At 36.1% G+C, this 18,577-nt stretch overlaps 2 protein-coding genes across 2 annotated transcripts in view; one reads left to right on the top strand and one right to left on the bottom strand.

Moving 5' to 3' along the window:
* Window positions 1-567, bottom strand: part of LOC123533713 (serine/arginine repetitive matrix protein 2-like) — a 78,394-nt gene extending 77,827 nt beyond the window's left edge. The window contains exon 1 of the mRNA XM_053520530.1: window positions 466-567. The gene's annotated coding sequence lies outside the window, so the exon portion shown is untranslated. The remainder of the gene's footprint in view (window positions 1-465) is intronic.
* Window positions 568-745: 178 nt separating this feature from the next.
* The window catches only part of LOC123533712 (glutathione hydrolase 1 proenzyme-like), a 35,562-nt gene continuing 17,730 nt past the window's right edge, over window positions 746-18,577 (top strand). Inside the window, exons 1-7 of the mRNA XM_053519799.1 lie at window positions 746-898; window positions 8,741-8,809; window positions 9,626-9,752; window positions 10,869-10,977; window positions 11,503-11,654; window positions 16,346-16,469; window positions 17,514-17,581. Of these exons, the coding sequence (XP_053375774.1) occupies window positions 8,761-8,809; window positions 9,626-9,752; window positions 10,869-10,977; window positions 11,503-11,654; window positions 16,346-16,469; window positions 17,514-17,581 (629 nt within the window). The 5' untranslated portion in view covers window positions 746-898; window positions 8,741-8,760. The remainder of the gene's footprint in view (window positions 899-8,740; window positions 8,810-9,625; window positions 9,753-10,868; window positions 10,978-11,502; window positions 11,655-16,345; window positions 16,470-17,513; window positions 17,582-18,577) is intronic.

The raw sequence follows: 18,577 nt of genomic DNA, 5'->3' as shown, positions 1-18,577 counted from the left end.
TCATTATTTATTCATTCGGAAATCTATTACCGGACGGCTAGAAAATCCCCCAAAGATTTGCTAGTCATCCGGTAATTGGATGGCTAGATTGCAGGCTAGGCGTCCAGTTACCGGACGGCTAGACACTTCCTTTTTGAAATCCTAGTGAAAGCCCTGCAAATGATGGATAGTCAAGGATATGATTCCTAAAATTTGGCCCAAGATGGTCGCAACAAAAAAAATTGAAAACAGGCCTCAGCTCTTAATACAATATTACAAATACTTAAGGCAATAAAAAGCCTCTGAAAGGGGAAAAAAAGAGGCCTACATAACTCGTAAACAATGAAACAAAATTTGTGTAAATCATCACGTAAACAGAAACAGGTCAGATGAAAAATGTGGATAGAAGATGAAGAAATCAGAGCTACAAGGCTGAGCGCGGGTAGTTAAAGAATGATTTACATACATTAATTTGTTTCTACTTACTCACAAAAAATGTATATTCAATATTGATTTTCTCTAAAAATGAGATGCAGTTACCCTGTCGTTGTATCTGCGCAGCGTTTTATTTACAATACTGTGAAAATTGCAAATCAACATTTTGGACACTTTTTTTCGCTTAAATCAGTGATTTTAGGAGATACCTTTAGATTAAATATAAAAAATTTGTTGTTTAGTTCAGTATTCCTTCTTAATGAATTGCTGTCGCTCGTAAACAATTGTTTATTATTTTTAATCGACTCACGGATGTGTTACGGCTTTATCGGGATTTATCCCAGAAAAGACGCTTAACAATAGTCGGCGTCTGAGTGAGATTGATGAAAAATATTGACGTTTTGGCAAAAAATTATGAGGTGTCTGTTTTAGCAGTATAAATAACGTACGAGAACAAAAAGTCATCATCTGAGATTTGAAATTTGTAAGTATATCCCGCGATACTATACTGATTTTTTATCGTTGATTTTATAAGTAATTTCCCAGCAGCCTTCACAGTTTGGGATAATTAATGCAAAAACTGTTGACACTTTTAAAACGACTTAAAGCTTGACAAACACTGGATTAATAAACGTTATGATATGTCAGATATATATGGAAAGCCGACGCGCCATGCGTTTTGTTAAATGCGAAATTCGAAATGCGCAGTGCCACATGCGGAATGCTTTATGTGAAATGGATTTTGCGTTTTGCAAAATGCTTTCTATAAATGCAAATTGCACAATGTGTTATGCTCTTTGCTAAATGCAAATTGCTTTTTGCTAAATTCTTAATGGGAATTGCTTTTTGCTAAGTGCTTAATGCGAATTCCACAATGAGTTATGCTTTTTGCTTATCTTTTTGTCGAATCTGCGGCTGTGCACCCGGAGAAATTGAGACAAAAAAAGGCATTTTGTAGAAGTGAACCTAGCACTTTGGCTGTAATTAATTCAGGATATTATACTTGACATTTGGACATATTGTAATGAAAGATTAGTGAACATTTTGATTCGAATCTACATTGCTGGGGCAGCTTTACTAAAGAATTGACAACCATTTTGTGATCATGTGCCTCACAGCTGTATTGAAGAAAATTTCAGGGGGTACACATGTACATACATGCGTTTTGCGAAATAGTTTTTGCGTTTTGCGAAATGCTTTATGCGAATTGCACAATGTGTTATGCTTTTTGCTAAATGCAAATTTCCTTTTTGCTAAATGCTTAATGCTTCATGTGAAATGTTGATCAATGTGAAATGCGTCTTGCTTCTTGCTAAATGCTTTATGTGGCATGCAAATGCGACGTGCCACCACGCGTGATTTTGTTACTATTTATAGTGATGCTTGCTAATTGTAGTATCATAGAGGTTTAAGTTTCGACCAATCAGATATAGCAATTGTCGGTACTGCCGTACATGGGGATTTCCGTAAATTTACGCGCCAAACTGTCATGGAAGCCGCATGTAAGACGTGTGGTGCGTCCCTAAGTAAATTTCCTGCAGCTCACTTTTGTGTGGACAAAACCTGTATTCCATTTCGCAAGTGAAATTGCATCTCAGACAAGTTTTCTTTCTCATCACTTTTGCCCCACTATGGGGACAAAAGTGAGCTGCAGGAAATGTACTTAGAATTGATTTTCTGCTTGAAATGATATTGGAAAAGAAAAGGTTTACAAAGTTAATAGGAAATAATAGCAACATAATATTGTTTTTCTTTCCTTTATTCATTTATTCCCTTAGTACTGCAAAAATAGGTACAAACAGGCTAACAGATGAACAAGCTTGATGTGCAGATGTCTGACCTTATTAAGTTAAAGGGTGAACTTCTGCAGGGACTATTTTTAATTGCAGTTATGCCCCTTTGATTAATTTGCTGTCGTAGCATATTAAAAAGTATTAGCGTCTGATGGCCCTTTCACCAACATTTATACAAGAAATACATTTTCAGGCTCTCCAGCCGTTCCTAGTTATGTCTCCCACCACACAGTGGTGTGGGAGACATATTGATTTACTCCTGTCTGTGTCTGTTTGTCTGTCTGTCACAAAGCTTGTCCTCACTCTAAGTCGAACATTTCTCATCCGATCTTCACCAAACTTGAACAAAATGTGTGTGCCAATAAGTGCTCGGCCAAGTTCGATAACTAGCCAAATCGGTCCAGGCACTTCGGAATTATGGCCCTTGAATTACCGAAAAACGTTCAGATTTTAGGCGCATTCCTGGAGCCAAAAGGACCCCTATATTCCTTGAGCCAAAAGGACCTCTACAATACTCATGAGTAGTAATAGTATAGGAGTCCTTTTGGCTCCAGAAATGGGCATGCAATCTGAGTAGTATAGGAGTCCTTTTGGCTTGATGAATGTGCATGCGCTCAAGTAGGGCCAGTTCGATAATGAGCCAAATCGGTCCAGGCACTTGGGAGTTATGGCCCTTGAATTATCGAAAATCGGCCTTTTTACTCTTGTCCGTGCTAATAGTCGAACATTTCTCATCCAATCATCACCAAACTTGAACAAAATGTGTTTGACCATAAGTCCTGGGCCAAGTACGGTAACTAGCCAAATCAGCCCAGACACTTTGAAATTATGGCCATTGAATTACCGAAAATCAGCCTTTTTACTCTCGTCCGCGCTCTAAGTCCAACATTTCTCATCCGATCTTCACCAAACTTGAACCAAATGTTTTTGACCATAACTCCTTGGCCAGGTTCATCAACTAGCCAAATCGTCTGAGGCACTCCAGAATTATGGCCCATGAATTACCCAAAATTGGCCTTTTTACTCTTCAAAGGTATATTTGTAGTGAGTAAACAGTATATAAAGACTGACTTGCTATTTAGATGATTAGGCAGTTGTGGGAGACATGCGCTTTTCTCAGAAGCAACTCTAGTTTTTTAAAAATGCTCCTAGTTTTTCTAAAATGCTCCTAGTATTCCTAGTTTTTCATTTGCAGCATTATGTCTGAAAGTTTCAGTTTTGTGTCTTAAATGTGTTTTGAAGATTTTCTTGCAGAAAACAATGTAGAGATGTTCAGCTGACTTGCCTGTGTTACTGGCAGTAGTGCTTTGGTGTCACTGTAGCATGGGAAGCCGTTGACAATATTTGTGCTTTGTGCTTTGTCAGAAGAAATCATAGATCTACCTAATATCTGTGCAATAAAGATCCCACTTAATTCGCGCTAATTAGTGTTAATTGGCATCCGTCGAGTTTCTGATATTGTCAACGCCTGGGGAAATATGAAGGAGTTTCCATGTCACTACTGTTTATCAATTTTCTATAATTAGCCTAATTAACATGTGGGCTTGTTTGAAACGAAAAGGAGGCAAATACTGCCGAAAATTTAATTTTCGTAGATCACTAGGTCTGCATTAATATAACATCTTGATAGCTATGATGCAAATTTAAGTTTATACTGAAATATTTAAAAGTTGTTACAACTTGCTGGAAAAGCTATGGGAGGTAAAAACTGGTATTTGTCTATGGCCCGGAAATGTTCGGAAACCTTCGGAAGTACACGCTTCCGATCTGTCTTTTCCGTGAGAATAGCGTTTCTATTTTTAGCCATGGATTATTTCTTTCAGAAGTTATCGTTCTTTATGAAACTCTCGCATATTTCGGGAGTAATATAGGTGGCGCTGCGGTCAGAAAACAGGTTTCCCCAGGCTGTCAGTTTGCAGGTAGAAAACAGTTAGAAATTGTCAGACTGGATTCCCATGCTAGTGTCACTGATACATTTGGACTATGCTGAAGTGATGCCAAACAGAAACTGCAGAAGCAGATTTACAGTCAGCTGAACACAGGCCCTGATCCATGGCCAGGCCGAGGGGGCCTGTGCCCCACATTGGCTGAGAAGTGACCTATACTCATCAAAGATGCAACCTACTGTTTTGGCAAAGCAATAATTTTTTCTCAAAATTTAGACCCAGAAACGCACCAGAGGCCACCATTTCATACCTGTATTTCAAAATTTTCCAGGGGGAGAGCCCCCTGACCCCCCTCATCAAGAGGGGAGTTACCCCTCCATTATTTATTTATTTATTGACATTTATCATCAGTAGCATAAAACACACAATAACAAAGGCAATAAATATAATATCACAGCATATAAAAAATACCTCGAAATTTAGACCTAAAAATGCACCACAGGCAGCCATTTCATGCCTGTATTTCAAGAACCCCCTGACCCCCCTAAAATGAGGGCTGTACAGCCACCAATAAATGGAAGCAGAGGCCACCATTTCATACCTGCATTTCAACAAATTTCAGAAACACTCTAATATGGGCAAAGCCACCCCTCAAATACCCCCGCTAGGCATCTCGGCAATGACATCTTTGTTCTAGACTGGTGACCCCCCCCACCCCCACCCAGTCAAAAATTTCTGTATAGCTTATATGTATGGTAATTGGATAGAAAAACAGCAGTAAAGTTACACTTTATCTGATAATACCTCGTGGTTTTTGTCTCGGTATTCCTAGTTTTTTTCCTAGTTTTCTGCTTGAAAAATTCCTAGTTTTCTCCTAGTTTTTATGCCCCCGAAGGGAGGCATATAGTTTTTGAACCATCTGACGGTCTGTCCGCAATTTTCGTGTCCGGTCCATATCTTTGTCATCCATGGATGGATTTTCAAATAACTTGCGTGAATGTGTACCACAGTAAGACGACGTGTCACGCGCAAGACCCAGGTCCGTAGCTCAAACGTCAAGGTCACACTTAGACGTTAAAGGTCATTTTTCATGATAGCGCATTGATGGGCGTGTCCGGTCCGTATCTTTGTCATCCATGGATGGATTTTCAAGTAACTACGCATAAATGTGTGGCACAGTAAGACGACGTGTCGCGCACAAGACCCAGGTCTGCAGCTCAAAGGTCAAGGTCACACTTAGACATTAAAGGTCATATTTCATGATAGTGCAATGATGGGCATGTCGGGTCCATATCTTTGTCATTCATGCATGGATTTTAAAATAACTATGCATGAATGTGTGGCACAGTAAGATGACGTGTCGCGCGCAAGACCCAGGTCCGTAGGTCAAAGGTCCTAAACTCTAACATCGGCCATAACTATTCATTCAAAGTGCCATCAGGGGCATGTGTCATCCTATAGAGACAGCTCTTGTTTCAAATGTATTGCTGGAGAGCCTGCATTTTGAAATTATTTCTGAAATTTTTCGGGCTGCAGCTCGTAAATACTGAAATATCTGACATCCAGGGGTTCCATTTGACCCAGGACTCCGGGTCCAGACCTGGGAGATTGTCAAAAGACGCTCAAAGGACCCGGCATGATACTTGCCATGGGCTATCGGACTACCGCTTATTTTGAACAATGTCAAAGAAGATTTTTTATGTCCCTGAAGGGAAGCATATAGTTTTTGAACCGTCTGTCGGTCTGTCCGCAATTTTCGTGTCCGGTCCATATCTTTGTCATCCATGGATGGATTTTCATACAAATTGGCATGAATGTGTACCACAGTAAGACGACATGTCGCGCGCAAGACCCAGGTCCGTAGCTCAAAGGTCAAGGTCACACTTAGACGTTAAAGGTCATTTTTCATGATAGTGCATTGATGGGCGTGTCCGGTCCATATCTTTGTCATCCATGGATGGATTTTCAATCAACTACGCATGAATGTGTGGCACAGTAAGACGACGTGTCGCGTGCAAGACCCAGGTCTGTAACTCAAAGGTCAAGGTCACACTTAGACGTTAAAGGTCATATTTCATGATAGTGCATTGATGGGCGTGTCCGGTCCATATCTTTGTCATTCATGCATGGATTTTAAAATTTTTGGGCATGAATGTGTACCACAGTAAGACGACGTGTCGCGCGCAAGACCCAGGTCCGTAGCTCAAAAGTCAAGGTCACACTTAGACGTTAAAGGTCATATTTCATGATAGTGCAATGATGGGCGTGTCCGGTCCATATCTTTGTCATTCATGCATGGATTTTAAAATAACTACGCATGAATGTGTGGCACAGTAAGACAACGTGTCGCGCGCAAGACCCAGGTCCTTAGGTCAAAGGTCCTAAATACTAACATCGGCCATAACTATTCATTCAAAGTGCCATCGGGGGCATGTGTCATCCTATGGAGACAGCTCTTGTTATATATATTTTTTTAAGTTTATGGAGAAATGTGAAAAGTTAGAGGAAAAAGTTTTATGTAAAAAAATTCAAAAAATAGATGTATGGGATGTTTAGATCATCTCCAAGTTCATATAATTATCTAAAATTGTAATGGCTATTTCTGCTACAATCATATAAAAAAAATGTAATTTGTACGCACACTATCTAGAAAGTGTCATTTTGTTATGTAAAAGAAGAGAAAAATATGTAAGACATTTTCATAACCCCAGTCTGTACAAAGGAGGAGGCAACTCTATCAAGCATTTTGACTGAATTATGGCCCCTTTTTGACTTAGAATATGCTTATTGTAATGTTAAAGTTTGCCTACCACCCCAAATATTTTCAAAGTCCATTGAGATATTGCTTTCATATTTTGCATACTTGTTTACCATCATGACCCAAGTCTGTAAAAAGGAGTAGGCAACTCTATCAGCATTTTGACTGAATTATAGCCCCTTTTTGACTTAGAATATGCTTATTGTAATGTTAAAGTTTTACTCATAGCTTATACTGTGAAATCATTAATATTCGTGGGGGACTAATTTTCGTGGATTTCTTGTTTGAGTCAATCCATGAAATTTAATCCCAATGAACAAGTAAAATTCCCATTCATTTTATGTTCAAAAGTTGAAATCCACGAATTCATATCCCCACGAAATTATAGTTTTGACCAAAAACCACGAAATTTCATGCCCACGAAATTAAATGATTTTACAGTATTATACTATCAAGCACTGAGAATAGTCGAGCGCGCTGTCAGCTGACAGCTCTTGTTTCTTTCTAGGTCAATTACCAACCTCACTGGGTCAAGTTCCACAACTCTGACATGTATTTTGAAGAAATTATGCCCCCTTTTGGACTTAGAAAATCCTGGTTAAAGATATACATGCAAGTTACTATCTCCAAAACTAATGCAGATATTGAATTGAAACTTCACATGTGTCTTCGGGGTTATAAAACTAGTTGATAGCATCAAGTCCCATAACTCTGACCTGCATTTAGGCCAAATTATGCCCCCATTTGGACTTAGAAAATCCTGGTTAAAGTTTTGCATGCAAGTACATACAGCTATTACTTAAAGGCATAATTATATTTGAAACTTATTTTTTATTTTTCTAGATCAACTACCAACCTCACTGGGTCAAGTCCCGTAACTCTGACAAGTATTTTGGGCAAATTATGCCCCCTTTTGGACTAAGAAAATTCTGGTTAAAGTTTTGCGTGCAAGTTACTATCTGCAGAACAAATGCAGATATTAAATTGAAACTTGAAACTTGCCTTCGGGTTTATAACACTAGTTGATTGCACCAAGTCCCATAACTCTGACGTGCATTTTGGTCAAATTATGTCCCCTTTTGAACATAAAACTTCTGGTTAAAGTTTTGCATGCAAGTTACTATCTCCAAAACTTATGCAGATATTGGATTGAAACTGATTGATATTTTAACATTCAGGGTAACATTTTCCTGCTTCTGGGACAATATTTCGAATAGTCGAGCATTGGCTGTCTTAGGGACAGCTCTTGTTTCATTTTACATTTCTTTCAGCGATACCAAAACTGACTACCTCTAATCTGAATTGTGTTTTGAGATTTTTCTTGCTTTAAAACTTGGAGCAATTATTTGCAATTAAAAGCTTACTCTGCACAGCAAGTACCGTAACTCTACATTGCTTTTTGCAAGAATTATGGCCCAATTTGGTCTTAGAAAATCAAATTTCTTGGTTAAGTTTTGTGTTCAGGTCATATCAAAGCTGTTGTTTTAAAACTTGCAACACTTGTTCACCATCAAAAGCTGACACTGTACAGCAACAAACATAAACTTAGACTTAGAAAATATCGGGTAGGACAATATTTCTATTAATAATAATAATTATACAGAGACAAAAAAGTCAGATGAGCATCTGCACCCGCAAGGCAGTGCCCTTGTTACAAAATTATGCCCCCTTTTCAACTTAGCAGTTTTTTTCTCGAGCGTTGCTGTCCTCCGGCAGCTTTTGTTACTAAGTGCATTAGCTTTGTCTGCCAGGTAAATCAAAGCATGACGTAACATATGTACACACAGTTTTCACACAAATACTTCCCAAAGGACTTTAACTAAAAATTTACCTTGGGTCAAATATTTTGTTTGTTTAAATTTCAGTGTTTTACATGTTTGATTTTTCAGATCTACAGGTCTGAACAGTGATGACTTCGGAAGGAACTTATGACAAACTTGAAGAAACTGGTTCTCCAGGTACATTATGTTGTTTTTATTTCTTAAATTTGTATGTATACATGGGACTCATGGCACATACTGGTATAATCACCTCATGCATCTAGCTCAGTCCAAAGATACAAAAAACCAATGTTATTGGAACTGGTAGGTCTTCATCAAATAATACATTACTGTGATCAGTTTATCTGACTTGCACAGAAAAGTCTCTTATTAATTACACTGTGGAGATAGTATTGATAAACATGAAATATACTGGTTTCAGTCTACATGTATTTTATAGAAACTGCTAGTAGCTAGAATAAGTCTTATTGGCAAATTTTGATATGACACAAGAAGTAAAAAAAGAAACTTGGGTAAGGTTAGAATCTACTTTCCCTATTAGTAATAGTTAATGTCTAAAGTTTTGAAATTGAATATTTGAAATTTAAGTTAATATTAATTTCCCAGTTACGTCTCTCCTGCATTAAAGATTAAAGGATCAGAGTCACCAGATGTTTCTTTGTATATGTAGTAATGTTTATTTATGGTAGCCACTGGTAACCTGTATGGGCGACTCTTCCAGAAGACAGTTAGAAATGTTAGTTGGAGGATAGTGCAAGATACAGAAGACGCTCCAATTCCAGAAGTTTCCCTGATTCTTTAGTGTGTCAGGCGTAAAGCACCCATACACAGGACTCTTATCCCAGTGTTAGTAATTTTAGTTGGAGGAGCGGGGTCTCAAATTCGAACTCATGACCCCTGGTTTCGTAGTCAGTCAGTGTTACCATTGGACCACTATGTCTGCATCACCAGACTTGAATAAAACTATTTTATATGTTATGTATTTGTCTATAGGTGACAAGGCGGAGTTACTGGACAATGATGGTAACATTCAGACCATGTCAGTCAATGAAAGCCCCGCCCACTCTGACAGTGATCCACTGAAGAAGCCAAAGAAAGTACTTGAAGCCGGGAAAGCTGTGTATGTGTTTGTCATTCTGTTTATAAAACTCCTTTATCTTATTTAAAGATGTATTGTTCCCATCTTCCACCTAGAATGTTTTATTTTTTATTGATTAATTCATATCTAGAAACACCTCATTGATTGTGTTTAACTTTGCCAAATTAAACTAACATTATATAGAGCTGCAATCACAATTAAATGTTACTACTAGTAAAATCCATTTTACGATTTGTTTAAAAAAAAAACTACCAATTTTTCTTGGCATTACATTTTCATGCATAGTATGTTTAAACTTAACACACAGAACATACAAACAACATGTTTGTTTTACGTTTATCAGTAAACTGATTCAGTCATACTGTGAAGCAATTGTTCATATTTTCAGATATGAATTTTGGGCATAATATATCTTTAAATGAACTGATCACACTTAGTCTAGTATTAAACTGTTAATTTTTTTTTTAAAAACTGGATTTTTTTTTGAAACAGGTGTAGACTGAGTTAATTTCTTCCGGAATCCAGAAAATCCAGTCTGAAGTCATCATTTATAACAAACATGATACTACTTAGAGAAGTTTCTTTTGTGTAAAAGTATAAAACAAATGTACAAAAGTTTCTGAACTGATTTTAGTGCTTTTATAGTTATACTATTGCACAACAGACCAGTGTCTTGTGTGCTAGGATTAATATTTCATGTTTTTGCCGGATGCAGTCTAATTCTTGAAAAACTTTAACTGAATGTAAGAAATTGTATTTACTGATTTGGCAAAAGACAATCAAGAGCATCCCCTGGAAATGTGTAGATGATCAAAACAGGAAGACTTAAAGTGGAAAAAATGTACTGAATAATATATATTTATATGTTGTAATAAATATTACTGTGGTATCATTATTGTTCGCGTAGGATTAATTTTCGCATTGATCATTGTGCGAATTTAAGACTGCGCGAATGTGGAAACATAACAACTTTATGGCATGTCTGAAACAAAATGATCGAAATAAAGACTGCGTAGAAATGCCCAATTTGGCATATCTGCGAAATTTCATGCCAGCAAAATTAAATGATACAACAGTATAATTATGCTTTTTATGGAATCTTCTGCAGTTATTTTAAAGACTTTTTCTTTACATTAGATTGCAAGACCAGAGTCGAGGACTGAGGATTATAGTGATTAGTGCATTTGTGTTTTCTGTTGTTATAACAGTGGCATTGATATTGTCAATCTACCTTGGCCCCCCACAGGTAATTTCATTCTTTATAAATTTTATTAGATATTAATACAGTACTGCTTGTTTATCAAAGTTCTGTGTAGGTGAAGAGGCTGTTCCTGGTGAACTTGGCCTGCTTTAACATCTGTTTTGTTTGTACAGTTTTTAAATGTCGGCTCATTTTCATAGGAGTTACAGATGATTTTTTGTTAATAATTTAGACAGTTATAATAGCAAACTTTTGTATAGTTGTTTCTTTGGTGGAAGGATACAAAAGTACAGTTTGTCAGTGTAATGTTGAAATCATAATGAAACTCTCAGAATTTTTAATTGGAATTTAGTTAGTGTTTAGTGGCTTTAATAATAAGCTGTTTCTGAAAATCAAAATTGTAAATACTGTATGTTTTGTTGTATATAAATGATAGTTGGTTAATTCATATTCTGAGAAACATGTAAGAAAAAAGAGTTTCCCATTTGGGAGATAGGGAAAAAACCCACATGGATTGTTTCCAGAATGGGAAGTTTCAGCTACTGGTAATGCTGTGTTGTCTTCTTGCAGATTGGTGCTAATTCAGCAGTTGCCACTGGTATTGAAGAATGTTCCAACGTCGGCTTACAAATGTTAGAGAAGGGAGGTAATGCTGTAGATGCTGCCGTAGCTTCAATGTTTTGTATGGGTGTAATAAATGCAGAGATCTCTGGATTAGGAGGGTAAGTTTTTCAGTTTGTAAGTTTTACATCACAGTTCATCTCAGTTTAATTTTTTTTAAGTATTGAATTATTACCCATTATGTTTTGTTTATTAACAGCCAATAGTGCAGAGCAGAAATTGACTTAATATCAAGACACTTTGCTCTGGATAATATGTTTTGCATATAAAAATCAAAGAATGTTTAGAAGATATTAATAAATGCATACTTGGCAAAAACAGATTTTTTATGCCCGCACTTTGGGGGAGGGGGGGGGCATATAGATTTGCTCTTGTCCGTCCGTCCGTCCGCCCGCCCGTCCGAAAATGTTGTGTCGTGCGTAGCTCTGAAAGTATTTGACGTAGAGTCACAAAACTTTACAGGAGTGTTGGTCAGCATGTGTAGTTGTGCACCTAGGGTTTCGCGTCCGAATTCATTCAGTCATGTAGAAGTTATGGCCCCTGACTTTGTAAAAATTGGTCATTTTAATGTTGTGTCGCGCCTAGCTCCAAAAGTATATGACCTAGAGTCACAAAACTTTACAGGAATGTTGGTCAGCATGTGTAGTTGGGCACCTGGGGTTTCGCGTCCGGATTCATTCAGTCATGTAGAAGTTATGGCCCCTGACTTTGTAAAAATTGGTCATTTTAATGTTGTGTCGCGCCTAGCTCCAAAAGTATATGACCTAGAGTCACAAAACTTTACAGGAATGTTGGTCAGCATGTGTAGTTGTGCACCTGGGGTTTCGCGTCCGGATTCATCCAGTCATGTAGGAGTTATGGCACCTGACTTAGTAAAAAATTGGTCATTTTAATGTTGTGTCGCGCATAGCTCCAAAAGTATTTGACCTAGAGTCACCAAAGTTTACAGGAATGTTGGTCAGCATGTGCAGTTGTGCACCTGGGGTTTCGCATCCGGATTCATCCAGTCATGTAAGAGTTATGGCCCCTGACTTAGTAAAAAATTGGTCATTTTAATGTTGTGTCGCGCATAGCTCCAAAAGTATTTGACCTAGAATCATCAAAGTTTACAGGAATGTTGGTCAGCATATGCAGTTGTGCACCTGGGGTTTCGCGTCTGGATTCATTCAGTCATGTAGGAGTTATAGCCACTGACTTAGTTAAAAATGGGTCATTTTAATGTTGTGTCGTGCGTAGCTCCAAAAGTATTTGACCTAGAGTTTTTGGACCCTGACCTGGGAAAAAATTGTCATTTTAATGTCATGTAGTGGGGGCATCTGTGTCCCATGGACACATTTCTAGTTTCTGTTTGATTCATGCTGTCGTTTTCTGCCAATATATGTCCAGAATCAAGCCTATTCTGAAGGAGTTTCTCAGAGTGAAATGCTTTAACATCACATGTTGCCTGCTGCACAGTAAATGGGCCAATTTTTTCAAAAAACATGTAACTGCATTTTATTTATAGAGGAACATCTGTTTCAAGTTTTGTTAAAACTGTTTTCAATGTGTCTTAGTAGTATTCAAATGCTGCAGTAAAAAAAAATCACATAATCAACCAAAAAAAAAATTTGAAAGCCATTTTATGGCTGAAAATAGGCCGTTCTTTCATGTAATGCGTTAGCATTGGATTTTTACACTTTTCAAAAAATGCTACAGTATTTTCAAATAACAAAATATAAGTTTGATTTGAATACCTTTAAACAGATAATTTTATTAGCTTTAAAATGATGTATAACATTAATGATCACTGAAATCGTTACATTTTTATGAATATGATAATAAAGAGTGACTCGTGTAACACCACTGTTTTTAACAAAAATGCTAAATTTTGAATTGAACACAAAATGTCTTAATTTTACATATTCAAAATAATTTTCTTGCTCACTGTCTTACTATGTATTTGTAGAATATGAAAAAAATGCTTGCAGCACTTATCAATGGACATTTTAGTAAAAAAAGTCCATTTAAGCACCCAAAAAACCATTTGCGTGAAAAAAAGTGTAACGTCCGTCCCCCGCTATTATTTTATAATTGAATATGAATATATTGATATTAATTACTTTCATATATGCTTAATGACATACCTATCATGAAAAAATGAAAAATAAATAGATCTGCAGCCTTGCTGAGAAAAAAATGATGAAATATCAAAAGTTATGTGTAACGTCCGTCCCTGTAACGTCCGTCCCCCTATATATGCTTTTCTTAATCTTGTACAAAATGCAGTGTTTTCATGTTTTGATGGTAATATCTGATACTATTATTTCACAAGAGTATGTATAAAGTATGAAATTATCAAAAACAATGTTGAAAAAAATTTTTTTTCATACTTTTGAGTATTTTAAATTGAAAACTAGAAAAAAACCTGAAAATTAGAGCAAAAATCTTTGTTTTTTATGCTATGTGAGGAAATTTAAATGAAATTAACTCCTGTTTGATAGGACATGCATCAATAAGTAATAAATAAATAAAAAGATTCATTTAGATTTATATGATGTTGTATCATCTTCATCTGAAAAATAGGGGGACGGACGTTACAGAAAAGGGACGGATGTTACAAAAATTGTGATAATTGAATATTTCATATATTCTGATTTTGTTATTCATCAGTAACTTTTTGTAGGTTATATATTGATAAATAAAGATGGTGTGTGTTAAATCATTCCCAATGAAACATTTATTTACAAATATGAGGACATTATTCAAAAGAATAATATGTCACATGTAACGAGACCCCTGCTGGAACAACAGTTGGCTATAAAAACAACATGAGAAAAATATACAAAACTGATAAAATGGATCCACTTAACTGGGCCCAGTTCATACATGTATATATCTCTGGATCCTTGTAAGATTCTAAAAACAACACTTACCCTCTTAACGAGTCTTGTATAAACACATACTTTGGGAAAACTTAAGCGTTATACAAGGTGCCATAAAACTGGACCCTGTATATACATTTCTGGATCCATACCTAGTCCTTGTAAAAACACTGACTCGTTAATGAACCTTGTATATACAAAGTGATTTCTTTTGAAAAACTGAGAAAGGGGAGGAGCTTGCTGTCATATGCAGATTAGGAGTGGGACTAAATGTGTGAAATTCTTTTAAGTTGAACTAATTTTATGATCCAGGCTCATGCCAGTAATAATGGCCATATGGTTGTGTAGACCCTTAAATTGAATAAATTTTTTTTTCTAAATTATGATCATTTCATAAACAAAATCTGATGTGTCATGGCAATGAATCACAGATATTTAAGTAAATGTACCAACTGTTGTACAGGGTCCAGGGTATTTTTTTTTCAAACTCATATTAAGGACCCAAATAGTATTTGTTATTACAGCATATTTTTCCCCTCCTAATGGATCCTTCCTTCAATCCCCAAAACAGGGGAATAGAAAATACTGTCTATATAAATGTATTTTCAGCATTACTTTCAGATTACATACTTAAGGGATTTTTCTTAATCTATGTATATTAATATGATTTATAGTGGTATCTGTGAAATTCAAAGTGAAACAAAATGATCCTCCTCACCTCGGTTAAAAAAGTGTTTGATGTCAGAGCTCTTATCCCCTTCTTGTGCTGAGATGATGATTACTGTCACTTTCTTAAAAGTGTATGATATTATATGATACATATCATTTACATGTTCATGAAAAGAAATATTTTAATACGTTTTCTCATTTTGTTCTGTTTCGTTTTGTTTTATGCTTCAACATAGTTTTTGCAAAAAAAAATTGTTAGAAATTATGGTGAATTTGTAACGTCCATCCTAATTTACTTAAGTCTAGCAGTCAGATGTACCATTACCACACACATATCTTTTATTGAATGACATTAGCATAATAATGAAAATTTAGAAACACCTGTCAGTGAATATATAGGACGAACACTATCAATTTCCTGATTAAAAAATACTGTTTTCTTTTTCCCTCCATATTTTAAGACTCTAATTCAGCATATTTCTTTTTATTTTATTACTTTGTATCATTTTTCATTCATCTAGATAGGTTTAACATTAACAGAATCTGTTTTTATTCAGTAGAGCCACATTAAAGCTTGAAAAACAAATGTATATAATTAGTGTAACGTCCGTCCCCTCATTATGTAACGTCCGTCCCCCTTTGCCATCAGTTTCTCTTTACTAGTTTTGAAGCCTAAATAAAAAAGAAATATACAAAAAACTGAATTGTTTAATAACTGATGTTCTTGTGTCTTCATTTAAAAGGTTGTTATCCAATTAAGTATAATATTATAAATGGTAACAGGAAAAATATGAGTATGGCTGTTTTTTTCCTTCTCTGCTTCAACAGGTAAAATAACAAAAAAATTTTTTTTTTTCAATTTTTGGCAAATTTTTTATAAGTTTCTTGTAAAGATGTACTGGTTTATTGATTTGGTGAATTTTCTCATCTTAATGACAGTAAACAGCTTCAGAAACAAGCTTTTTACATTCCCATGTAATGTCCGTCCCCTTGCCCAACCACTGATAGAAAATGATGTATAAAAACAAAAATCAGCAAAAAGTTATGTATTATTTTACTTTTTCATGAAGTTAAAACATATAACTTCATGAAAAAGGCTTAACAGGTAAGAAATCTTTAACTTTAATTTTTGACTTTGATGCTAACACATTTGGCCCATTTACTGTGCAGCAGGCAATGTGTGATACGTTGCTGTGAGCTTGCCTTTACATCAGACACCCTCTTACGCCACTGGAGAATTTCATATGAAACTTTCATTGTAGGGGTGGTTTCATGCTTGTCCATGACCATAAAATTGAGAAGTCTGAAGTGTTTGACTTCAGGGAGACAGCCCCTGCTGGAGTGAAATCTTCAATATACAAGGCTGATAACTCTCGGATGAAATTAGTAAGTTTTGATGATGATAATGTGCTTAAGATATTAATATATTTTGGAATGTAATGAAAAGACAGCTTTGTTTACTTTATTCTTATTATTATGTCTAGACATGCTTGTTTTATGTATAGTAATCTGATGTCAGCCCCTCTGAAGTAGAATTTATCTTTTTCTTTTTATGCTCACAATTTTTTTTTGTGTTCAAGAAACCAGCATGCAAAATATTGGTTTTACTTGCAATTTTGTTTAGCCATTTTTTGGTAGAAATTTTATAGTCAGAAATACCTGGTTATTGTTTTAGCCAAGATTTTGCCGAGTCAGCAAAAGTTAGACTGTGTGTTGAAAATTGTAGATAAAATATAAATTATTATGTGAATAAATCTGCAAACCAGTCTCTGAACATTGCAGTGTAAAAATGGCATTAATCAATGTGTTCTGTGTGAACCATCATCATTGAATGCATATTTACATCACTTCAAAATGGAAAGTTGAAAGAATTGAAACTGTCTTCATTACCATTTGAGCCGCACAATGAGAAAACCAACATAGTGGCGTTGCGACCAGCATGGATCCAAACCAGCCTGCAGAAAACCACCATAGTGGCTTTGCGACCAGCATGGATCCAAACCAGCCTGCGCATCTGTGCTTTCTGGTCAGGATCCATGCTGTTTGCTTTCAAAGCCTATCGCAATTATAGAAACCACTAGGGATCAGCATGGATGCTGACCAGACTGCGCGGATGCGCATGCTGGTCTGGATCCATGCTGGTTGCAAAGCCACTATGTTGGTTTTCTCATGGTGTGGCTGATTTCAACTTTGCACTCACAAGATTTTGCAATACACATTTTGCAAACACTTAAGTTCAATTGAAAACTTTTTATAAAGGGATTCTTTTGCAGAAATCTCTGGCAGTATACCATCCTGTTCTCAATGTTTTTGTCAGTAAAGCAATGAAATATTTCTCGTCAATGACAGCTCTTCCTGCGAATCATTAAAACCACAAAGGAAATTTACTCACATTTTATACTGGTAACAATTTTACACTACTGTCTGCAGGGAGCAACATCTGTGGCAGTACCAGGAGAACTGATGGGTATGGAGAAAGCTCACACGAAATATGGAAAGTAAGTTACATGTTGTTTTACAAATTTACATGACATACAATTAATGATTAGTTTCATATTTTGAAAAAAAATTAAACAACACCAAATCATAGAAAGAAAGTGTTGTTTCACTTGATCAGTTGACTTCTTATGTATAAATTGAATCCTGGAGAAGGACTGTAAATAGAGGTCACACTTTTGGAAAGTTAAATGCCTGTAAAAACACAATTTTCTAGGAACTATTACATATCTTCATTTTGAGGCATTTGCAATAATGTCCCTGTGCTGAAATTTCAGTTCAACATAGTTTCCAGCAATTTTGCTGATGCAGACTACTAATGAACATTTTATAAAAAAAAATGATAGCATCATACAGCTGGTCAGAGTATAGCATTATACCCCAGTCACACATATGTGCGGATAGCTATGTCTGGCCATTGATGAAAACGTAGTAAGCCATATCAATCCATACCTGAGCTGTACATATTGGTACCTGAGCTGTACATATTGGTATCTGAGCTGTACTTATTGGTACCTGAGCTGTACATATTGGTACCCGAGCTGTACATATTGGTACCCGAGCTGTACATATTGGTACCTGAGCTGTACATATTGGTACCCGAGCTGTACATATTGGTACCTGAGCTGTACATATTGGTACGGATTGATATGGATTACTATCTTAAGGTATAGCTCAGGTACTAATGAATACGGATTACTATGTTTCTATCCATTATCAAATGTAGCTATCTGTGCAGTATGTGTGACTGGGGTATTAACTCTGTGAACAACACCCTTGGAGAGCAAAGCCCTGCGAACAGAGGCACATATTGTAAAATCATTTGATTTCGTGGACACAAAAAAAATCAAAATTGTGTGGTTTGTGCCAAACATGGTTATTTCTTTGGGATATTCATAGATGTTGACCTTAGAACATCAGCTGAATTAAAAGTTTACTCTTTCATTATGATTAAAAACTTGTGAATTGACCCAACCATGAAATCATAAAGAAATGGT

Source organism: Mercenaria mercenaria, chromosome 12 (assembly GCF_021730395.1).
Source record: "Mercenaria mercenaria strain notata chromosome 12, MADL_Memer_1, whole genome shotgun sequence".
In the NCBI taxonomy this organism is placed as follows: domain Eukaryota; kingdom Metazoa; phylum Mollusca; class Bivalvia; order Venerida; family Veneridae; genus Mercenaria; species Mercenaria mercenaria.
Note: the sequence above shows the minus strand (reverse complement) of the source record. Positions and strands in the feature narration are given on the sequence as shown.